Source organism: Ciconia boyciana, chromosome 4 (assembly GCF_034638445.1).
Source record: "Ciconia boyciana chromosome 4, ASM3463844v1, whole genome shotgun sequence".
NCBI classification, from domain to species: Eukaryota; Metazoa; Chordata; class Aves; order Ciconiiformes; family Ciconiidae; genus Ciconia; species Ciconia boyciana.
The window spans coordinates 45862449-45887298 of record NC_132937.1 but is presented as its reverse complement, the minus strand read 5'-3'; the positions used below and the strand labels follow the sequence as shown (position 1 = coordinate 45887298).

At 43.5% G+C, this 24850-nt stretch overlaps 1 protein-coding gene across 1 annotated transcript in view; it reads left to right on the top strand.

The window, feature by feature from the left end:
* The first annotated feature begins 8089 nt into the window (after positions 1 to 8089).
* The window catches only part of MAP1B (microtubule associated protein 1B), a 77255-nt gene continuing 60494 nt past the window's right edge, over positions 8090 to 24850 (top strand). The window contains exons 1-2 of the mRNA XM_072858655.1: positions 8090 to 8359; positions 13159 to 13260. Coding sequence (XP_072714756.1) covers positions 8188 to 8359; positions 13159 to 13260 — 274 coding nt within the window. The 5' untranslated portion in view covers positions 8090 to 8187. The remainder of the gene's footprint in view (positions 8360 to 13158; positions 13261 to 24850) is intronic.

The window sequence follows — 24850 nt, the reverse complement described above, 5'->3', positions numbered from 1 at the left end:
AAGAGCTGGACGCATTACTCCAGGTGGGGTCTCACCAGAGCAGAGTAGAGGGGCAGAATCACCTCCCTCGACCTGCTGGCCACGCTTCTTTTGATGCAGCCCGGGATACGGTTAGCTTTCTGGGCTGCAAGCGCACATAGCCAGTTCATGTTGAGCTTCTCATCAACCAACACCCCCAAGACCTTCTCCTCAGTGCTGCTCTCAATCCATTCTCCACCCAGCCTGTATTTGTGCTTGGGATTTTCCCGACCCACATGCAGGTCTTTTCACAAAACTCTATGCAACTGCAGCATACTGTGTGTCATCCCAGAAATAGCAGCATTTCAGTGCTGGAAAAAATTATTCCTGTATGTAAAAAGTTGTAGTTGCAGAATTACTGGGAGGAGAAAGAGGCTTTACATATATCATGTACATGATATATACAAATACGTATTATTGTGCCACATAATGACAATGTAATAGCTGCTACCTCAAAAGTGTGTATGCAGGGTCACAGCAGTAAAATACATCAGATCTGGCTAATACAAATCTTGCCTTCCTTGAGTTTTGAAGACTCAACCATGACCTTTTAAATTTGGAATTCAAAAAGTTGTTGGAACCAGCATAAAGAGAAGTTGGAAAAAAAACACAACCAAAGATGTTCAAGCTATCTTGGGTAAAACTGAATGGAATATTTGGAAAAGAACATTAAAAATAATGCTCCTTTTCTGCATTTGGAAACTTGCTTGGTTGTGGATATATATTTTTGCATTGGAAATCATACTTTTCAGCAATGGCTCTAACATTGTTGCTCTACTCCCTTTGCAATTAATGAAGAAGAACAAAACTTCTCTGTGTTTCAGAAATATGATAACAGCACTCTAGCATTACTCAAAGAAGTTATCATGCAACATCTGGTAAATAAGATACCTGACAAAAATCAGGACAATTCTTAGGGAGAAATTGAGGCAGGCCCTTGTCTGTCCCATGGCATGGTGCCAGCTCCACAAGGACTCTTGGGGCACTGCTGTGGCAGGACCAGTAGAGACTCCCATGGGTGCAAGGCAAACACTGACAGTGACCCCCTGTATATCAGAATGCACAGCAATGGTAGTCTCTGCCCACTCCCAGAACAGGGGCCCTTTAGCAAAATGCTCAGCTTGCCCTCTCTGGGCAGCCCTGCTGCATGCTTTCCACTCAGGCCATTCACCAAATTCTGCAGTGTGACCCTTAGTCAGCACATCCCAATCTACTGCAACATACTGATGACTAGGAATGACTTATTAAAGAGCAGATAAAGTAGAAAGAAAAAGATCAGAGGAAAAACATCCTTAAATCATCTTTACCTTGTATCAGCCTATTGGAGTGCATGGAGCAGACAGACAAATAGTAGACAGAAACCAAAGGCAAGCCCAAAAAAAGCCAAAATGATGCTGCAAAATTGTACCAATAGTAATGCTGCTATTAAGCCACAATAGAAAGTGCAAGAAGGTGGAAAGGAAGCAGATGGTCAGTCTTGTAGGTGGTCTGAATGAACAACTCTGGAATTTGTTTTGAGAGAGATGTAAAATGAAGTTAACCATTCCTACTGTTTATTCTGTGAGAGTATCAATTTCTATGCAAGAAGTGTGAGTTTTTGTTGTAGTTGAAATGGTTAAAGAACTGGATTATTTGGCAGTAAGACTACAGGGTACATCACTAGAATGACTAAAACCTGCTTAGGCAATAGCAGAGTCACAAATTATTCTCATAGGAATAAGCCACATTTCGTTGTAACTTACTACACATATTTAGGTGAAATCCAGAGTCTCTGACAGAGAACTAGAATGAAAGGCCCCATCAAGACCCTTGCAGGAATGTAGTTTGCATGCACAAAAAATCCTGGGCAAGGGTGCAAAATGATGCATTATCCTGGTTGCAGCTATGAAATATGTGAAATCGCTGTGGCCTTGAAGAGCTGGGTTGTTCCCAGTGCAGGACCGTGGTCTGCTGGACCTCTGCAGTAGGCAGATCCCACAGTTCCCGAGTTTCCATGTTCAGAAGCCTGTCAGTGCACTCGATGAAATAATGCTTGCCTGGATTTCTTGCTTCCTATTCTCTGTGCAGTAGCAATATGCCATTTCTATTGTAGTGTGCTCAAGAGAACATGAGAATGGATCCTTGTAAAATAATAATAATCAGTTTTAAATCCTACAGAACTAGCAGAGATAGGCAACCTCTGCAAAGTATTTTAAGGCATGTCGTAAAGCTAAATAAGAATATAATGTAGAATATCTACTTGCTGTTGTGTACCCAGAGGCAGCTTTAGACGATTCAGCCTGGGAGGGAAAACCAAAAAAACTGCCCTTGCTCTAGGGCACCTCCATGTGCTTTTGCCACCGAAGTAGCTAGGATGGAGCAGTGTGTGACACAGCCTGTTGATATTTTTCTCCTCTGTGCTTGCAGTGAGTTGCCAGACTAACACCTGGTATAAAAGACAGCTGATGGTCTTCCAGCAGGGCTGTGGACGAGGTATGGTGCCAGGACAGACAGGTTTCAGGCAGCCTGTGGCCAGGCTGAACATAGGTGTTACGGCAGCCAACACCACCTTGTGGGAACCCTCAGCTTCCAGCTGCCCCCCAAATTAAGCAGATGATAGTGTACATATAGTCACTCAAAACCCATGGCTTGAATCACCCCCCTCTTAAGTCAAGAGGGAGCTCTAAAAGTGGCTTGAAAGGAAGAGTATGTTGAGCCTCCGGACTGCAGGGCTCCTCAGGTTGGTGTGATAGGAGATAAATTGTATCTTGCCCCTAGAAGCCAAACGTAATTCTGTGACTTGCAGTCCTTCAACAAGAACTAAAATCCTGGAGAGCCCACCTCCCGAAACCCAAACTGTATCCCATATCAGCAGATCATTCTTCTCTCTCTTGCTCAGAAGGGTTCAAAACTGCTCAAAAGAAGCTCAAAATTACTGCCTATGCTGATTCACATTGTCTTACTGTTGTTTTTGCTGCTGCTGCTGTTTTAATTATACATCCAGCTTTGCAGTACAATGGGTATCATTGCTTTCAATGTCTTTATTATCATTTATTGCTGAATTTTAAGCGTCATCCTAATTAGTAAACAGGATCTAATTACTTAAAACTGCTCTATTTTCTCTCTAACAGTGGAGAAGCAATCATTTTACTTTCATCCAAAACTATATGCTTTTTCATAGCAAATTTCAGGATAAGTTTATTCAAAATAATTCATTTCTAATTTGTCTTTTTTTAATAGTCAAGAGGAAATTACTTTTTTTTTTTCATTTCATTCTCACTGAAGTTAAATATTTTTCCTTTTTTTACTTCTAACTTCCTTTTCCACTCAACAAAAAGAGGGAAATTACTCTGATAAAAAAATAATTCACTTTTTCCATTGGGAACTAAAGCAAAATGTTACTTGGTGTTATTTTTCTCTCACTTCAAGAAAGAAAGTTGAAAGTGAGAGAAAATGTTATTTTAAAAGCAATAGTGTTGCTTTCCTCACTTTTTTATTTTAATGTTTAACTCCCCCTTTTCTATGGGGAAAGTGGGAGGAGTGGGAAACAGCTGAAATACCAACCGAAATGGATATTTCACCACAAGCAAATAAAAACTTTATTTATTTTGCTGTTTAAAAAGTAATCATTAAAATTGAAGTAATATAATTTAAAATACTTGAAATGAATGTCAGACAAGTAGTTTTTATTTTGCATGTAGTTAAACATAAAGCTTGCCATCTTAAAAAGTGAAGTAAGTATTTCCCCTCTTAAAGAGTCCCTCTGGGAGTCCAAGTCCCTGCCGGCTCACTCACGTACAGCTCTCTCTGGTGCCCCTGGCCTTTGCCGTATCACTGCTGCAGGAGAAGCTCCTCCAGCAGTGCCAGCTTGAGGATGTTAGGGATGAGGATGCTTCCCTGCCTAAAAAAATGGGGAAAGGCAAGAGGAGTTGTCTTTATGAACCACACTGCCATATTCTTGCAGGGATGTGCAGGGCTCCTGGCTCACCACATCACGGCCAGTGGCCGCAGGATGACACCTGGGCTCTGCTGGGGTCAGGGCAATGTGCTGGCTGTCCCTCTGTGCCTGTGCTGCTGCTTTGTGCTCTGCTGATTTGCCCTAAAGGAGCAACACGTGGAGGAAACTTTGGGAGGTAAAAGCTGGACCATGTGGGGATGGTGGAGCTACTGACTGAAGGAAACGGAGAGTGTGGGGTCACACATGGGGGAGTGGGAGTATTGAGAGTGACAGTAGGTCACACTGGGAAGGCATCAGGTAAGGTACAAAATGTTATGGCTATTATTTGCTATAATATTGATGGCATATTCTTGACTTCATCATGCATCAGGAAACACTTTTTCACTGTGAGGGTGATGGAGCACTGGCACAAATTGCCCAGAGAGGTGGTGGAGTCTCCATCCATGGAGATACTCAAAGCTGACTGAACACAGCTCTGAGCAACATACTGTAGGTGGCCCTGCTTGAGCAGGCGGAGTAGACAAGATGACCTCCAGAGGTCCCTTCCAGCCACAGCCGTTCTGTGATTCTGTCACCTCTGGTGTAGGCTGGCAAAGCTTTATCTCTAAAATACGTTATGCCTTACTGCCTCTCCTTATGAAAACCTACCCGGTTTCAGAACTCACTTCATGACACATTGTGCAGTCCTCAGATGGACGTTTCTCTCAGTAAGACAGCCTTCTCAACCTCTTCACTTGCAGTAAAGTTCTTAAATTGGTCTGAAGTAATGCACATGGGTATGTGTTTCTTTTATGCTAGTGGTGACATTTGGCCTCAGACAAAGGGCCAGCCTAAGGGTTTGTGCATCACTGAAACCTCATTTAAAACTTGAAGATAGGACTTGAACAAAACCTGAATATTAGTGGGCAACAAATGGCACACACCACCAAGAAGTAGGTTCTAGTTTTAGACTTCAAGCGCTTTATTTAAAACTGCCTGTTTACTTTAAAAAATACCAGATCCGCAAGAAAAATACAGCTGTACATGTAATGTTTGACTATATTCCATTGGGGGACACCAATTTGGTATTGAACATACTAAAGGAACAAAACCAAACCAAAACAAAGCAAACAAAAGCCAGACAGCAGCGGGTATCAATCACTGTCTCTTCAAAACAGCAAGACATATTCCATAGTCCACATAAGTTTTGCTGTTTCTTCTACTGAAGTGGCATATCTATGTGATTTAGCTGCAGCTAGGGAGCTGGTATGGCTTTCAAACAGTGAGGGTCACATGTCACTGAGTCAACTTTATAGAGCACATTGCCACATTTCACCCAGAAGCAGATCTGTTGATGTGCTTCATATTGCAGAATATAAATGGGTTTCCAGATAGGGAAAGATGATGGCAAACAAAACTACCCGAGTGAGATACCAACAGGGCAAGTCACAGCGTGAACACTGACCATGGAGCTGGGAACCTGCAGCTTCCTCAGAGACGCATCCAGGAGGTTAAAGCATCTTTTCTTGTCTAACTTCCATCTCAGATGAAGCGGCATATGCTTGTGAATAGATGAGGGCAGAGATCTGCATCCCTTCAAGGGTTTAGCGCAAGACCATTTTCTTCCAAAGGCAGCCTCTTGTCCTTAGGGTTTTAATGTGTGACACATCTCCCATCACAAGACAGTTCAACTCTAACAGTTCACCTTTTATCATACCATGTTCTAGCTGCATATTATTTTACAGCAAAATATAAACCTACCTTAGCAGGCTATTCCAAACATATCTGTATTACCTACCTGTATGTAAGCATTTTCTTCTTTGATACAATACATTCTTTTCACCTCTTACTTTTCAGATTCACAGGCATTTTTCCAGTTATGTATGTCTTCATTTTTTCTTAAAATAAGAAAGTGCTAAAAAGCACATAAAATGCATTTTGTGTAGTGGTGTGCATTTCTCAGAGTAATGCATTTAACCTGCTGTGCTTGCGAGGCAAGTAATTTTTTCACCTTTATGTCCGGGAACCACTACCAGTCTATTCTGCAGCCAGTTAGCACGTCCCCTTGGCAAGCCCCTGCCATGCTTCAGAGGCCAGCTGCTCTTGCTGGGATTGAAATAAAGGCATATCCCAAAGCTATGTATTGCAGTGGGAGAAGCCAGAAGAAGGTGGCTTTCTCCAGTGGGCACCATGTGGCAAGTTTTGAGGGTATATACAATTAGAATAGATTATTAGGGTGGGGGTCCTATAGGGCATGGCACCAGGGGAGTGGACATTATTTTTAGGTAGGCATCTATACTACCCTATGGAAACTGCCAGGATCAGTGAGGAAACACCAAAGTCACGGGTGGGCTCAGATGAACGTGGGCACCCAAAGAGCAACACTCTGTACCTGTGAATACCTCAGCAACTTTAGAACTGCTGCTAGTTCTTCTGCATCTACACCGCTGCATTTGTTCTACCAGCAGTGTCAGCTCTAGTGAAGAATGAGCACCGTTGCTCTTTACCTCTGTGTCATCTCAGCCACCCGACATGGCTGTAAAAATGTTGTCTGCGCTCTACAACCTTCAGACTAACAGCAGCTCAGAAAAATAGTCTACTTTGGATGCAGCATCCAAGCGCATCACACTGTATTAGCCAAGGCTCTCAAAGCTGTATTTATGCAGAGGAACTATGCACATTAAAAACACTAGGTGCTATAGGCAATACAACGTTATGGACCAGCACTTACAACAACGGTGTTTCAATCTTTGTGGGTGCCTCTAGGCAAGTAAGACAATAACTTAGTAGTGACAACCTGAAATGCATGTTAATTAGAATGAGTCCAGTGTGCCCTGAAACAAAGTACATATTCTAAGAAAACAGGACGGATGTATTGGTTCATCCAGGCAAGCACTCTGTGTTTCTGAGCAGCAGGCAAGGAATTTGAGCAGTCAGTACTGGAAGGAGCTGCGCACAGAGGAAATGTCTTCTCAGTCAGGGACCAGAGGTTATCTTAAAAACCAGGCTATAAAAGTTTATATCCTTTCCTAGGTCACAGTGAGATTTCTCCCACATCACTTTAGCCATATAAACAAGAGGCTTAGTGTAAACCAGTGCCGTGCTCCTGTCAGTAAAGTGAGAGGAACATCTAAGAGAGGCTGATTTATCTGACTGCTCTATCCCATTTTAGGAGAAGATAAAACACTTTTAGGAGGTGATTGAGTTTATCTGTTGAGTGGGTCTCAGTGAGTATTGGGGAGCAGATGTATAATTTTTATGTGGAGAGGAGGAAACCTTTGTTTTTGTAATTGTAGACATCTTCCAATACCATTGCTCCCTGGAGTTGCTTGAGCCTGGTCAAAATTAGTTGCCTAAAGCTCTTTGAACTTCTGGAGCCTTAAGAGTGTGGGTTTCAGCAGCTTGTCCAAACCCAGTGCTTTTCTGGTGTAAGTCATATATCCATGGGCCTTGAATACGTGCAGAAAGGCTATGTTTGAAGTGTCTTATTAAGTGAACTGCTTTCAAACGAAAAAAGGTAGCAAGAATATTTAGATTGCTGGTTGTGAGTGTGTGTGTGGGGGAAGTACGACTCAAATTTTGCTGCAGTGCTACAGGGAGATGGAGGAGACAGGACCCTGGGCCTTGGACAGTGGCACTGCTTTTTCATCCACCGGCGTCAGGATGCAGCCGGAGCTTTTCCCAGAGGAGCTCCCCAGGTCTGCCAGGGCATCACCTGCGGCTCCTCACCGCCGAGCTCCAAGGCTGGGACCCCGGGAGGGCCGCGGGGGGCCGAGGCAGCGGAGCCAGACCCCGGGGCTGACCAGCCCGGCCGGGCGACGCCCCGGAAGGGCGCGGGGCGCAAGGGACGCGGGGGGACCGCGGGGCGCGGGCCCTGCGCCGGCCGGGGCAGCGCGGGCCGGGCCGTCCCGCCGCCGGGGCCGGGATCGGGGCCCGGGGCGCACCCCTCGGCGTCCCCTCGGGGCGTTGTTCGCCCCCCGCGTCCTTCCTGCTTCCGGGGGCCGCCGCGGGGAGGATTTGCCGCAGATGACATCAGCCGTGGATGCTGGAAACGCGGCGGCGGCGCAGGGATGCGCCGGCTCCCCCCCTTCCTCCTCCTCCTCGCCAGGTCCCTGCCCTGCACCGTCTCCGTATAAAAGCGCCGCCGCCTCCCCGCCCGCCCTCACTCCCTCCCTGCCGCCTGCGGAGCCGCCGCCGAGCGGCCCTTCTCCCCTCAGCGCCCCGGAGCCGCGGGGCGGAGCGGGGCGGCGGCGATGGCCACCGTGGTGGTGGAAGTGGACTCGGAGCCCTCCTGCAGCATCCCCAACCCCACCTCGCCCAGCCTCTCCCACCGCTTCCTGGACAGCAAGTTTTACCTGCTGGTGGTCATCGGCGAGCTGGTGACCGAGGAGCACCTGCGGCGGGCCATCGCCAACATCGAGCGAGGTGAGGCGGCGGGAGCGGGCACGCCGCAGGCAGCGCCGCGGCACCCCCCCGCCGGCGCCTTCCCCCCTCCTCGGACGCGGCCGGGGCTCTCCCACCCACACGCCCACCCCACGCAGGGCAGGGGCACACGACCCGCCAGGTCGCGGTCTCCGCTTCTTTATTCCACGAGGGTCCCGCCGCAGCCTCCCCCCCCCATCCTCCCCCGGTGGGGTGCGGGCGCTGCGGAGCAACGGCTGCGGGCCGGGCCCCGCTGCCGCCCGCGCAGAGAGCCGCAGCGGGCGGGTCGCCTGCCGAGCCAGCCCGCAGCGAGCCCCCTGCCCGCCATTGTCGGGGCGGAGGGGCCGGGGCCGGGGCGGGAGCCCAGCGCCCGCGGCGCCGCTCCGCCGCCGAGCCCGTCTGCCCGGAGACACCGGCGGGTGGGCGTGGCGCAGTCCGCACTGCGGTCCCTATGGCAGCCCGGAGCGGACAAAGGGCGGCCGCGGCGCCGGCGGCAAGCGGGGATGGGGCTGGGCTGGGGCTGCGGGGCGGCTGCTCCCCGCAAACCCCCGGCCCCCGCCGCCAAGCCGAGCCGGCGGGATTCGGGGCGTTTTCCTCCTCGGCGGCAAAGGCTGCCCGAGCAGGAGCGCAGCCGTACCTTTGTGTCTAACTTTGGGCGGCGAGACTTTTCTCTCGGCTGGAGAATTTTTCAGGACCCTAGCTTTATATGCGCATATATTATCTATATATTTCAATAAAGGAAAACCATATGGGTAACAAGGCTAATACCTGGGTGCTCAGCCTCATTATTGTCCGGCTACGGGCTGCTTTGACTCGCTGTTTATTTGTCCTTTTCTTAAGACAGTGATACAGGAAGGTATCGCAAGTGAAATGACAGTTTTATAAGTTCTCGGTGTGGTTTCTGATACAATAGATTGCAGTGTACATGCAGAGGGGAGAAAAAGCCCCGCTGCAGTAGCAGTGGTATTGAAGCACAAAGAAAATTATTGCTGGACCCCATAGTTTGTTAAACTCAATTGATACCTGATTTTGTAACATATTATTTTTGTTCTGGGCGGGTGAAAGCAGAGATTTCAGAAATCTGCCATTGTTAGGGGGGAGGAAGAGACCCTGGAACCGGGAATTGGTAGCAGCCTTGTCATGTAGGTGTGGTTCAGCAGCCCGGCTAGGACTTCATTTGTCTCTATTGTTGCTTTCTCAAGCATTGTTGCTTTAGTTGGCTATTTCTCTTGATTCTTTTTCACGACTGTTTGTGGTAAAGGGCTGCTTCATCACAGCTAACCAGCTTCACCATGACCTGTTCATCTTTATTGCTACCATTGTCTCCTAGGGAGAACTACTGAGGCAGATGCTTTGTCATTCAGAGCCTCTCCAGCATTGCACTTTCCTAATTCTATCTAATTTTCGGTTGTGTCAGAAGTGAATTGGCTGCATTTAATTAAATTATTAAAAATTATAGAGCAAATGGATAAAACTTCTGCCCTCAAGACAGCTGATGTCATCCTTCCTCTGAAGAAATGCTCTTCAGTCTCTTCTTGAAGCTTCTATTGTACAGTTGCTGCTGCATAGGTCTGTTGCTGCTGCCTCCTGCCACTAAGCATAACACCCGCTTACAGTTTTAGATGTTCAGAGGGAACACTTTGGCCTTTTTGTTCAGCATTTTGGATTAGAAGTCACCTCGCTGCTTCTGGTGTCAGACGATCTGATTGAGATTTTGCCTGCTAAGGAAAAAACCTTTATCAAATTTTGAGGTGTATTGTTCTGGATGAGTACAGTGGGAGTCTGAAGCTCTATCTGCATGAGGCAAATATGGGCTCGACTACTCTCTTCCTCTTTGGAAAGTGTGCTGTAGTCTGGAAAAACCTACTTCTTTCAACCTTTATTCTCAACAGACCTTTAAATGTGTTTTGGGTTCTTGATAACTCTGCCTCGCTGTCTTCTCTGGTACATCTCCTGAGTACCATCACTGAAAACTGTGGATTCATGCACCAAACTGCAGAGCAACGTGTCAAAGAAAACATCTGCTGATAACACATCAGTGGCGTGATGCTACGCAACCTGGTGGAATGCAGAGTCATTTCTTAATATATCATGAAGAGGGAATGGCATGGCGGGATGGATTTTCAGTCATTACATTTGGGATGTGACTTTGCTAAGGGGGCAATACTCCAACCCACCATCCACCAAAAAAGAAGGGAGTGAAGAGAAAGCTTCAAGATTTTTCCACTGATTTGGCAGATGCTACTGGGTGTGCCCTGCCTGCTGTCTGATTAGTCCTGTGTCTAGTGGCATTGCACTCCTAAGACTGCAGAAAGAAAGAAATAGCTCCAGTTCAGCCATGCTTCCAGTAGTTACGTCCATGCTGTTAATGATATACATCATTGGACTGACCTTGGATTTTATTTCCAGATTTACCTCCATTCTACCCAAACCTGATTTGGTTATATAATGTATATAATACATTATGCTACTTTATAATGTACATGCATAATTTTTCCATCCAGACTGCTGAATCATTCAGCTGCAGATTTGGGATACTCTATCCAAATCCCAGCTTCAGCTTCCAGGACTACTGTGTGCATGGGTTGTCTAGGCTTTTTTTTTTTTTTCCTGTATTTATTTTGCATTGAGTCCTGTATATTGGACATTGCCTGGCTCAGCAGTTTTGACTACGCCTCATCGGAATCTTATCCCTACAGCAAATTTGGATTCACAACAAAAGCAGCTAGGGATGGTGGACAGGCCCTATCATTAGCAGCATTGCGGAATCATAGTCCATATTGCTTAACTGACCTCCAGAAAGCTTTGTAGTCTCCCCACACAAGCTTGCTGTCAGAGGCCAGCGAGTTGTTTATCTTCTAGCTTCTTGAAGTTCAGCGCTTATTCATTCAATGTACTTCAGCTTCGTGATCGATGTTGGTTTACTAGTCATAGTTTTCATATATGCTGTACGTGTGTGGTATTATATCATCTTTACTTTCTTGCTCTCAAATATTCCAACACCTGGAAAACAGTAAAGCCTGCTGAGCTGTTTTTGTGTGCCAAAACTACGCCCCAAAAAGGCACCATATGGCCAAGAGATTTTTGAGAAATGAAAATAAGGAGACTTGCAGAAGAGACTCACTGCTTATGCCTCTGAACAATGATGCATCAGTCAGGAAGTGGAGGTGGCTGGATATAGCTCAGTTATTTTTCTCTTGAGTGGTTATGAAACACACAGGCAATACTGTATTTCCAAATTTATTTAGTTTCAAATGGCAGCTACTTAATAGCTAGTAGCATATCCCAGTAGTGGGCATGCTCCTACCTGGACTGGGATCTTGACAATTAAAAGCCCTGGATGAATTCTCCCTGAAGAGGCTTCAGGCTCTTTAAATGCAGATGCTCATATTTGCATGGAGAACCTACCCAAAGCTGCAATGGGAGACAGCACTGCAGATCTGGTTTCTCTGCTCTTTCCCCTCCTTCTCCTCCTCATCCTTCAGCCATACACCATGGCTTCTGCCAGCATGAGTCCTGACGTTTCTTCTGCCTTGAAAGAGAATATAGGATGAGAGGTAGCATTGACAGTAGCATTCACAGCCTGAAGCCTTGACAGAGTTATCAGCAGGAGTGTTAGTGCTAGTCTCACGGTGAGGGGTTGGCCACACACCTCTTCAGGCATCTCCTCACCAAAGCCCAAAGTGATTTATCTCAACGATTTCATGCAAAGGCAGGGTCAGGCATGTGGGGAGGGGCCACCAGACACTTTCTCACCTGCAGTCCCTTCTGCATTTGCCAGCTAATTTGTGCAAGTCTGATGACCTTCCTTTAGGAAAAAAAATCACTGTGTTCAAAATTGCAACAGTGCCTGGACTTACCTATAATGCAACTGCCTGCTCATTATTGCTCAAAACTAGAAGATTTTTCAGAACAATTTCAAGACATGAAAATTCTAGAAAAATTTTAAGCATGTTCTCCTGTTTTGTTTTTTTTTTTTTTTTTTTTTACATTTAGTCATCAAAGTCTTATGGAAGGAAACTATAAATTTGTCTTTTGGCAGCAATAATTTTTTTTCCTGGTCAAATTTCAGTCCTTAAAAATACATTTTGGAATAATACATTTTTTGATCATATATGTGTCAAGTGTCTTACTTTCTAGTAGCTGGGGGGAAAAACGGTAGGGAATAGAGATGTGCTGTTTAGTTCTTAAAAGAAAAAAAGATCAAGCATAGCATTTTCGAATATCAAAACTAGAATTTTGATACTTCATAAATAAAAGATCACTTAAATTTTAATTTAAAATATAGGATGCTTCAAAGCTTTTGAATGAAGAAGTCAGCAATTTAATACTTTGTATTTAAATATTCATTTGCAACATGCTAGGTGATGCTGTTTTGGTTTTTTTTCTCAGAGGGACAAGTACAATGGTCCTGCAATGTGACTAAAGTGTCCTCCAAGTGGTTCACTCTTTCAGTTTTGTAAATCAGTGTATTGCTTTTAAAGTAAATTCAGGGACATCAGTTACTTCTTGTAATGTGGCTACTAGGATTTGGGACCAGCAGCCCTTAAGTTGGGGCCTTAAAGGATGGTCACCCTTTGGAAAGGCAGCTTTCCTCTTGCTTGTGACTGAGTCCTGTCCAGAGTTCTCCTTTTGAGCACTCAGCACTTTCCAAAAAAATAGCTGTGTGCCTTGAAAGCAAGAGAGGCTGGGTTTGCAATTTAGAAATATGCAAATAGCATGAATGCAAATGGAGAAATACTGACTTAAAACTTCCAGTGCTCATGGGTCAAGCTAGATGTGTTTTGTATTTTGAATTCTAGGAATCCGATCATGGGACACAAACTTGATCGAATGCAACTTGGATCAAGAACTGAAACTTTTTGTGTCTCGCCATTCGGCTCGATTCTCTCCTGAAGTTCGAGGTGAGTTTTTGAAGTGTTTGACAAAGGGGGTTTTTTTGTTTGTTTTAAGAGCAGAATTAATAAATACACTCTGGAATTGTATGGCCCACTTTCATTTGTGATTCTTTACAATGAGTAGTTTTTTCCTTTATTTTAAAATATGACTTAAACTATAAATTTTTTAACTTTCTCACAACTTAACTTTAAAATAGTCATCCTTTTAGGTTAGCTTCATGTATATCACCATGATTACTTTGGTAGTAGATGTTCGTTTTAGGGCCACATTAAAGTTAAGTAAAACTCACTTTTTGACTGAACAGTTTTGTTTACATAGCACCAATCTAGTAGTCCCAGAGACTGAAGCTTATTGTGGTAGGTAGAGCACATACAAAAAAAATAACCTGAAAGGTTAGCTGTACAGTTTGATACAGCCAGAAATGGTGTCCTGGCTGTTGTGCAAGCGTGGCTCAAGCCCCATGTTTCTTCCCAAAGGGCTTGGACTTTTCTCTTTCTTGATATGAAAAGCTGAGGGGTGGAGGGTCTACCTTGACTCCCAGGAACTTTCTTTGGCTTGTGTGAGGAAATTAGAAATTTACAGGGCTCATAAGGCAGCAAAACAGATTTAGTCTTTTCTTCAAGCCTCTCCTTCCTTTAGAGGATTCATACAATAAAGCAAAACAAAAAAATCCAATTTTGTGAAGTGTAAAATTTGATTTTGTTCTGGTTGCATGGGAATCAAGTGTTTGGTAAGTTTTCTAACATCTCATTACTTTAACACAAATGCTGAGTGAGCATGGGTGAAATTAATCACAGTTTTCATGTAAAAATATATAACCTTCTCAAAGGAGTAGAGGTTGCTTTCATTGGTGAAATCATTGTGGCCATGTGCATGTTGACTAGTACAACCTAGTACTGACAAGCATTATAAATTCCAGCGTCAGGAACATCTCTTAAGTGTGATGAAAAAGGGCTATGAAATGTTGTATCATGCTACTACATCACATTCCTAGGGTCAGTTGGTACACACTGTTGACAAAGAGAGCCTGATGTCTTGCCAGCATGACAGCATTGACCTGATGGTTTCGAATAATGTACCAAAATGTCTTGTGTAACTAATTCTTCCTCTTGCAGCATAGGTGACAGCAGATTTTGCTGTACCTCCCCATATCTGTAGAGAGTAAAACATTGCCAGAGTTAAGAAAAAAAATATACCTTTATGGTTCTTCCCCTGGTTTGAAAACCAACAGAACCAATACAACAATACTCAGTGCAAAGATTTAGAGTCAAGGCATGTACTTCCTGATTTACATGGAAGTAAACTCAGGCCTAGAATACATGTCTTTCATTTCAGTTTAAATGTCATGAAGCCAATTCAACTTCTCAGTGACACTAGTTGCTTTGTTTTACAGAGAAGGTATTCTGATAAGTGAAATTAGCAGAATTTATCTTTAAGGAATGCAAGATGCAATGCATCCCATTTTTAACATGTATGTGTCTCACTTTAAAACTTCAGGGAGAAAAAAGATCCTGCGCTTCTCCTTTAGCAAAAATATTCCAGCGTGTCTAATATGTTTTGCTGTCTTGTTTAGATGATACATCCTGATACTGTTGCATGAATTAAAATAAAGCAAATACTCTGCATTCATATGATAAATAAAATAAGATTATGCATCCCTTTTCTCAACAGAAAGATTATAGAATCCTCTAGGAATTTTTCTCTAGGAATTGTATTTTTGGTTGATTTTTTTTTGTCTTGTTTGTCTAGACTTGCCTGTTTAGTCTGTCATTGTGTTGAATTACAGCTTAATTGCATGTGACTGGAATTTATCAGCATCTCTATGACAAGCAGTAATGAATGTGTTTTTCATCACTGCTCAATCTTTAAACAATAACCTACCAAAATCTGTGTTGAAAGAGCATTAAGGGAGCCTGAAACTTGGATAAAGGTAACATCCAGGAATAAAGCTAGCTCTCTGGACCAATTTCTTGTCTAAAATTTTGTGGGGAAGCCCATTGGCACCTCCAGAATCCCACTGCACAGATCAGAGGATCATTTATTTTAGTTTCTCTCTGTGGTTCTCTGATGTTGAATCTGCATGAGGCTCCTTTGTATCCTCTCTACTGTTTGGTAGGGAGAAGGGATTTTTGTCACCATTTGTTAATAAAGTTTCAGAATGTTTGATTTCTGTTACAACACCCAAATGTTGAATTTTGAGTGTTTAACCAGTGAAATGGTCAACATGCGTACTAAAGGGGTGATTGTAAGTACGTATTCCCTTATGGTCTCAAACTCAGACGTTCTGCGGAATTTGGGTAACTAGGTGACCTTTTGTCCAAGGAAAGTATTCATCCTGTTTAGTGATGGGGTAGTCTGTGGGATGTAATTAAACAGCCTTTTTTTCAGTTCTTTAAGACTGAACTCTTTGTGCAACTCACACATAGGAACAGTTTACTCTTGAGGAAGGGTAGGGTCATCTCGTGTGTCTGCAGAGCTCCTAGTGTAGTCCGGTCTGACTGCTGACTGAAGCCTGTTTGATTATAATGTTTAATTATGGTAATTGCAGTGCCAGCTCAGTACATGCTTGTATGCTTCTCAAAGCAGCTTGAGGATACGCACAGCAGCAGTATGAAGCGTAGGACTCTTTCTCCAAAAGGAAGCTTGGAGAAAATGGGGCCAACCCTGTCCCCACACCATATGCCTGCAATGTCGAAGGAGAGACATGTGAGAGAATATGTCTGTCAAAGCATTCATGTGTTTTCACTTGAGGAATTTGAGGTCTAATCCTTCTCCCTGTGCAGTGAATAGCAGCGTACATATTGATACTGCAGGGAGCATGACCAGATCCCAACATTCTTTTTGTGCTCTTCTCAAGGGAATGTATTGTCACAGTGGTATTTGTGCATCCTATATTCAGCTGCTGGGCAATTTATAGACGATTTATGATTCCTGAAAAATAGGATTCAGAATAGAAATGCTAGCAGATCTTTTCTGATACCTTGTAAAGCAGCTGAATTAGCAGACTCCTTAATACCAAATCTTGCAGAGATGATGTTGTCAGGTGCTGGTGAAAAATGAGTAACAGAGCTTATTAACTGGTTGCCAAGACAACAGGCAACATGACTTAAAATGGGTACTCCAGTGCTTGGCTCTGTTTTCTCTGTCATGTACTGATAACTTCCATCTTATGTTAACATCACAAGGACAAAAAATTCAAACAATGAATTGTAACATGCACGTGCTGGAAAAGGAACTGTGTATCTGAAGTGAGGCAGAGCAAGTAGAGAGTCTTGGAAACAGCTCTGTTGAAATTGCAGCTGTACCTACCAATCTTCTCTTAATTAAAAAAGAAGTTTCAGCTGCATAAAGCAGCTTCACAAAAGACCAAGTAAATGGGTTTTGGGGTGGGGGTGTGGGAGGGTGAAGCCATTGAGAGCCCTTCTGCAAGACTCCCACACTGGCTGTTTGGTCCCTCAGCTTCCACCTGGGGACACTTGACTGTTGCATTGGTGTGTATTCAAGTCCTTGTTCAGATGAAATCCATTTTGTTTAAATAGCTGTTCAGTAGTTAGTCACCCCTAACCTTCTAAGAAATGCTGCTCAAGCAATGCATTGTGGCTACTTTGTACTTTGTCCTGTAGTTATGAAGAATGTGTATTTGTGGAAGATGCGTTTCCTATCTGAGCAGTACTGGGAGATCTCCTATTGCCCATAAGTCAGCAGTTGGTGACTGCACTGGCTTAAGTGGGTCCTTCCTCACCTGTGCCCAAGACTTTATTTTCACCAGCCTGCCTGCAGCCAGGTGGGGACGTTGGCAAAGTGCAAGACATGTTTGCATCCTCTCGGCAGCCACCTGCATCAGCAGCAGCAGTGGCCTTGCCTCCTCCAGGCTTCCTGAAGAAAGTCATTGTTCTCTGAAACTGTCATTACCCTAAAAAGCATTAACAGCTTTCATTCTGAAAATTACCATTTCAAAAGTTACTAATTAGGACTGTTTAGTATCCTGTGGAGAATTTTTTGATCTGAGAATTTTGGTCATCAATGCCCACAGCTCTGTACTTTGCCAAAGTGGTGTATAGTCCCATTGCCTTTGTCAAAGCAGATCTAAACTCAGTTAATATCACACCAGTAGCTTGCAATGTTGTTATCCCATAAGTGTGAGGTCGTTTACCTGGTGTGCGAGACACCAATATACACACAGGGCAGAGGTATTTTATTTCATGCCTGTGCAGAGATGGGTGCTAGGTGGTAGCTCCACAAAGCTAGCACAAGGTTTGGTCATACAGGTACAGTATTTATACAGTCCAGTTATGCATATGCATAAGTAATTATACAAAGCAGTTTTCTATCAGTCTGCATTTCTCTTATTTCAACTTAAAGCTACAGTGCTACTTTAATATTCTGCGCATGCTCAAAGGTGAGGGGTCTCTGCTTGGGCCGGGGTCTCCAGCTCGAGGGGTGCAACTTTTAGTGTTATAATGAGGATAGTTTGCGTGAGGGTGCTTCTTATCACACTTCTACTAGTTGTTTCAGATGGTTCCCAAAACATTTTAATTAGCTTACATATTTCTTCAGGATGTGCTTCTCTCCCAAGGACAGTAATTCTTGTTTAGACATTCCGCTTTCCAGCCTGAATCCTCCTTATCAGCTTTACATAAGCCCTGGCCTCCCACCAGCTCCTGTTAGACTGCACTGTTAGACCACAGTGTGAGCTTGTGGAGTCACTGATAAAACCCTAAGGGGCATCATCTTAGTGCTGTCTTACTGAAAACTGCAGTTCATCAAAATTTGTCAAGTAAGAGGACCCAGGTACTTGAGCAAAACCTACCACTTAAAATGAAAGAAAGAGAAAAGAGCCAAGAGGTCAAGACCAGATTTCTCAGCTGGTATCAGAGCACTATCACTAAGTGCCTAGGAATTAATTTCGCTTAAAATCTCAAGTAGTCTGGTATGCACATTTAGGGACATCCTATAAATATGATTCTTAAGCTATTACAGACTGTGATAGCTGGAATAGCTATTGAGTGGAGTCATTTTAGCTCATTATATGTTTGGAGAGGTTCGTTTTAGTTGGCTACCAGACCTGTTTTTTTGTCTTGAAGTATTTGTGCCTTGGAAGAAAGAAAATGGAGGCAGAATAGGACTTGACTAGGGACTTGAGCTGACTCACACTGCTGCGGCTGTGAGCGGTGTCCCTGCAGGGCGTTGCTGCCAGCGGTCCCGGGCTGCAGCAGTGGGGTTCCCCGGCAGTGCGAGGCTGGGGAGCCCCGTGTCCTCGTGGGGGCAATCAGCTGGGGGGCACATGCAGCGCTCTCACCCGCTCGCGAGCTCTTTCTTTGTGTGTGGGATGCTAGGATTTTGGTGGCTCGGGAGAGGATTACAGTGTAACAGCCTATATGTTCGGATACATGAATTGTCAAAGCCTTCCTTTCTTAGTACTAATCAAAATTCCAGCGATGGGCTAATAAGTGACTTTATCTTTTTTTTTTCAGTGAATAAATTGTTGCACTTATGTGACAATCATCCTGGCACTGACTTCCTTTTCTGCTTTTTTAGGAATGATCTCAGAGAAAATTAGCATGAATTTACATTGCTGCCAAAACACCAGTACCTGCTGATGCTAAGCTGTTAGCATGAATCAGCAAAATGACTGAGAAGTTATTTTTAAATGCCTTGTATTGCAAGTACATACAATGAGTTCAGTGGTCTTAGAGCAGCCCATATTTTATGGGAACAGGTTTTTGACCTGTGTGAGGCAGCTAACAGAGGCATGGGATTAAGTTAGTTGTGAATAAGGATAGAATTTTAACTCCATTATGAAATTTGAATCCCCATTCCTCTTTATTAGGTATGCTGAAGTATCATTTTAATGGTATATTCACAAGGGTTATTTTGTTAAGGATTATTAAACAAAAACTTACAGAATTATAATTCTTAATTTGTCTCTTATGAGAGTCTTGTAAGTTTCAGTCTTTCTTTCCTAACATTTTGTCTATGTGGGACGTCTGAAGCTGAAGACTTAATACTTTACTTTTGACTCTTGCCCACTATCATTTACAGAGGACCTAACTCTCATCTCTTCCGTCATGGATTTATGGATTTATAATAAAATGCGCAACCAGAACATCATTGCCACTTTTTTAATCTAGTTTCTGATTGTCATGGTGTGCTTGTTTTGTCTCAGGGTTAATTTTCTTCCTAGTAGCTAGTATGGGGCTATGTGTTGGATTTGTGCTGGAAACAGTGTTGAGAACACAGGGATGTTTTCGTTATTGCTGAGCAGTGCTTACACAGTGTCAAGGCCTTTTCTGCTTCTCACCCCACCCCAGCAGCGAGTAGGCTGGGGGTGCACAAGGAGTTGGGAGGGGACACGGCTGGGACAGCTGACCCCAACTGACCAAAGGGATATCCCATACCATACGATGTCATGCTCAGCATATAAAGCTGGGGGAAGAAGGAGGAAGGGGAGGATGTTCGGAGTGATGGCGTTTGTCTTCCCAAGTAACCATTAAGCGTGATGGAGCCCTGCTTTCCTGGAGATGGCTGAACACCTGCCTGCCCATGGGAAGGAGTGAATGAATTCCTTGCTTTGCTTTGCTTGTGTGTGCAGCTTTTGCTTTTCCTATTAAATCGTCTTTATCTCAACCCATGAGTTTTCTCACTTCTACCCTTCCGATTTTCTCCCCCATCCCACCAGGGGGGGGAGTAAGTGAGCAGCTGTGTGGGGCTTAGTTGCTGGCTGGGGTTAAACCATGACACATGGGCAACATTTTTCTCAGATGTCTGTTTTTCTTAATTTTGTTACGACTTATCTTTTTTCAATTGCCTGGATTTTCTGGTACTTTCTGGTACAGTTTATCAGTCACTTGAGAGAAATATTAAATGTTTGTAATTGGACTTCATAATGAGAAAAGACTTGATCCAAAGGCCACTGAAATAATTGGATTGGATTTTGGATTAGAGGAAATACTACCTAGTATTTTTAAGGTAGAACAAGGACCAAATTTTCACATATTGAGGGAGAAAGTGAACATTTAAACTTTTCCTTGCCAGATAAAAATAGTGCTTTATTTGCAGAGAGTTGCCTACCACTGTACTCATTAATAGGACCAGACCCAGGGAAGAAGAGTTGAGATGCTCCTTGTCTCCAGACTGAGTAGAATGGGGAGCACATGTTCATCCCTGCTGCGAACTGTAGAATGAGAGTTGCCACTGTGGCTGCTGCTATCAGCCTTGCAACAGCATGAGGAGCTCCAGCTGTCATCTACCTTGTAGAGACAAATGCAAGAGATGCATTAGTGCTGGCCCCAGATCCAGGTGCTCCTGTCTGTAGACTGCTGGGAGTATCCCATAGTACCTCACAGTCCCTGTGAGTAGGTAGGGAAGATACACACTTTAGTAATAGTCTCAGATAGAAAGCTGGATAGTTCTGTAACAGAAGGCCATGCTTTTGCATCAAACCTCCAGATGGTCCCACCAAAAAGACATGATCATTGCTTTTGGCTTGTAGTTGCTGGTGGCAATGTGTTCCTACAGTTGAGAAGAAAAGCCAGTGCTCCTGATGACCTGGGTTTGCACGCTGTCTGTGTGTGCAGCATAGACTCAAGAATATAAGGACATGACTCTTCTGGTTCCTGGCTTTTCTACTGGTTGGAATTAGTCTGTTTATGATTCAAAACTAGTTGCTGATACAAGACAAAATTAAGTTTAAAAAAATTGTATTAATAACTAATTCAGAAACAAATTTGTGTGAATTTCAGTATTATTTTGATCTTGCAACTTTATGTATTTTGGTACTTGAGAGCTTGTCTATAGTGGTGAGATGAGTCACTGTCCTGTGTCCCTATGTCCCCATCTCCTGCATAGCTGTATGTGGGAGATTCTGTCCATCCGAACTCCTGGAAGCTTAGGGTTTTATTTAAAACAAAACAAACAAACAAAACAAAAAAAAACCCCAAAACAAAAAAACCTCTTTGAATAAGACAAGCCATATTCTTAGGCTGTATAATCTCTGAGTGATTCTAATGAGCTATGGAGACTTTCACCTGGAAGTCAACTCCCCCCTGCCAAAGGCAGCCTTTGGAAACTGTCCCCAGTTTTATGGCCGTTCTGTAGCTCTTCTGGAGAAAAGACTGATCCCAGCTTTGGCTCCCATGTCCTGAGTCACAAATAAGCTTTTCTAGGTCTTGTGGTCTTTATAGTGGATTGAGATTCCTCCCCCAGCCCCTGAGAGACTAGAAAGAGGAAAAGCAAGAAAACTCAGGGGTCAAGATAAAGATGATTTAATCGGCGAAGGAAGGAGGAAAAAAACAACAAGCAAAGAGAAGGAAATAGCTCACCACCTCACACAGGCAGACTAATGCCCAGCCAGTTTCCGAACAACAGCCATCTTGGAAACTAAAAACCCCACCTTCTTCCTCTACTCCAGTTTTTGTTGCTGAGCATCATATTATATGGTATGGAACATCCCTTTGGCCAACTTATGTTAGCTGTCCCAGCTTTGTCTCCTCCCGAATTCTTGTCCACCCCCAGCCTACTCACTGGCAGGCAGAGTGGGGCAAAAGAAAGCCTTGATGCTGTGCAAGCACTGCTCAGCAATAGCCAAAACACTGGTGTTTGGTGTGTTATCAACACTGTTCTAGACACAAATCCAAAACACAGCATCTTACTGGCTGCTGTGAAGAAAGTTAAGTCCATCCCAGTCAGAGCCAGTAAACTCTTTTAGAAAGGTTTGTTTCTTAATATTCATATGCATTAACAAGAGCAGGACTCCAGTCTAGGATGAGTCCTTTCAAAAGACCATCAGGAAAGGTCTGAAGTTTCCTGGATCACTGTAAGTGTGATGAAATTGGCATCATGAAAACTGTCCTGGACACATGGGACAGACAAGACAGACTAGAAAAATATTAAAACAGGGAAGAGGGAAGCCTTGCTTTCATCTTTTTGTGTTCAAGTTGTGGGTTTTTTGCTGGCACCATTGTTGAACTTCTGGGGAGTAAATATGGGATGAAGTGTGACAGAACTCTAAGAAGAGAGCCCGACTAGAGGGGTCTTGCTTCTGATCTTGGGGCTTTGAAACATCCAGCACACATCCTGGCATGGGTATTATGGCCATCCAGCATGCTTTCTTAACCTCGGGCTGTGTCCTGAAGTTTTCTTGATCTTCCAGAACCTGCATGGAGTTTAGATGAACTGAAAAAAATGAATAAAAAATTATTTTCTATGTGACCAGTACTTTAAATAGATATAGAAGGTAATGCCTTCAAGAGTATCTCTGGATAGGATTTAATGCTTGTCGCAAGCTAATAATTTAATGGTATTACTCATAATCATTTGTCTAGCACTATTAAATTTTTCGAACTTATCATTACTAGCTGCAAAGCTCAGATTATAAAAGTTCATTAGACTTGGAAGATTTAAATATTTTTCAATACTAATTAGATTTTTGTACATTTAACATTTCCTAGCAACTTCATAAATTTTAATCCTTCTGTCCACTTTTTCAATAATTGTATTACGGAATGCCATTCTTTTTACATTTCAATCCACTATACATGAAAAAGCTTGAAATGGTCTTTTGTTTGTTTTTTATTGTGTCCTACAACATGAATTGTGGGATCAAATGAAAAACATACCACCTTTCAACATAACACATGGAAGTCACCAAAAAGAAATCCAAATGGAGATGGTGTATTATTTAAATGGCTCTCTAAAAGTAAGGATGGGCTCCTTTGATCACAGCACTGTCTCAACTGCATAAACAGTTTGGCTGCACCAATTGTATTCCTCAAGAGTCCCTAGTGGGAATAGTTGCTCTGCAACTAACAACACGCTATACCTATTAAAGCCTGTAATTACAACAAGAATTACAATTTGTCTCCAGCTTTGGTGGGATAATGTCATTGTATGTCAAGTAGGGGATTATCATGTGGAAGGAGACCTTGCTGACATTCTCATTTTTCATTGAACAGGAGGATCTGATAGTATTAATCTGTTAGGAGGAGCTGTTGAGTGGGGGAAACCCATTTACTGGGCTATGCTAATGGCTGTCAGTCCTCTACAACCATTTATAGACAGTAATCACAGGAAAAAGGAGATGCAAAGCATTCAGATTTCCTTAAACAGTATAGACTTACTCTTCAGTTCATTGAACAGTATAATACAATCATGCATTAGAGCCATACTTACCTAAAAAGGTATGGTTTCGACTTCTGGATTGTTTCATGGCCTGTGTGCTCCCTTTGTAATTAGATTGGTTTAAACTGAAAGTAAATTCCGGCCAAGGAATCAGTTTCCTGCAGAGAATCTGGAAGAAACTTAGAGAGTTACGTTATTTTACAGGTCTCTACTTTTTTTAGTTTCACACAGCATGTTATGTATTTGCAGAGTTGATGCTCCTCTAACTTTCAGTCCATTCCTAACTTGAGTCTTTTTCCCTGCTGATGTTGGAGACAGCTGGTCATCTATGAAACTGCCTGTGTCCACCGGTGCTTTTCAGGCCTTCCTAGAGTGCCGTGAGGATCAAAAGAGTTTTTAACACAATGTCTGCTACTTTCCAGGGGGGTAGTAGTTAGTGTGGTATGTTCAGCCCAGGGCAATGTTCCGGTCCTGGCATGATAACAGTTTCTCCCTTCTTGTCTTGACTTGTAGTCACAAAAAAGCAGGGATGACTTTAAAAGAAGGGGCCACTCTAAAATCTTTCTTTTGCTATTGGAAGTGAAAGAGTGGCGGTGCAAGGCAGCCCTATGTAGAGCTACCATACCAGCTCCAGCTGAGCTGTACCTCTACGCAGGATGGTGCAGCCCCAGAGTGGAAGCGGAATGATCTCATCAGTGATGGGCCTCTCAGAAGACCATCAAGAAGGTCTCATCACATCAGTATTTAGCTTCGCCACAGCTCTGAGTTGGCAGGGCTCAACTGCCATGTTTCAGAGACAGTTTTGGTGTCTTTTCAAGGGCAGCTTTTGCACGGACAAAGCATAGATCAAAGGCTTTATTCTGTGACACTGACGTCCGAAACTATTTTTCCCATTTTCCTGATTTATTTTTTTATTTCTTCAGCTTATTTTAAACATTGTATCCTATTCCATTCTGCTTTCCTGAAATGAGCGAAATGCTGTTTTGATATTAGCAGATGTTTTCAAGACTACAGAGAAGCTTGTGTTCATCTTATATGACCCTTTTTCTTCCTTTCCCATGCTGTTCCTCCTGCAGTTTTCCTATATGTCACAGTAAGTCAAGGTAATTTAGTGGTAAAATGTGAATGGTGTCTTCTCAGTACTGGCAATTCCAGGCTTGCTGCCTTTCTTCAAGCAATACCACAGCTAACAACAAAAGAATGTTTACTTTTTTAAGAGATGAGTTTAGAAGAAGCTGTGGTCAGGGATGTCTGCTCACAAATGATGTTCTGTAGTTTTTCCTCCTTCTACTTCTGGCTTCCCTCTGCTATTAAATATGTTGGAGGCTACTTCTGGCACTTCCAACTTTTTTGTTGGTCTTCCTTTTGAGCATATTGCTGTCTCTTTGTCAGTGATTGTTACCTTAATCTAGGCAATGATCAAATTAGATTTAGGCCAAAGTCCTTGCTGACCCCCACCAAATATTACTCCCTGTA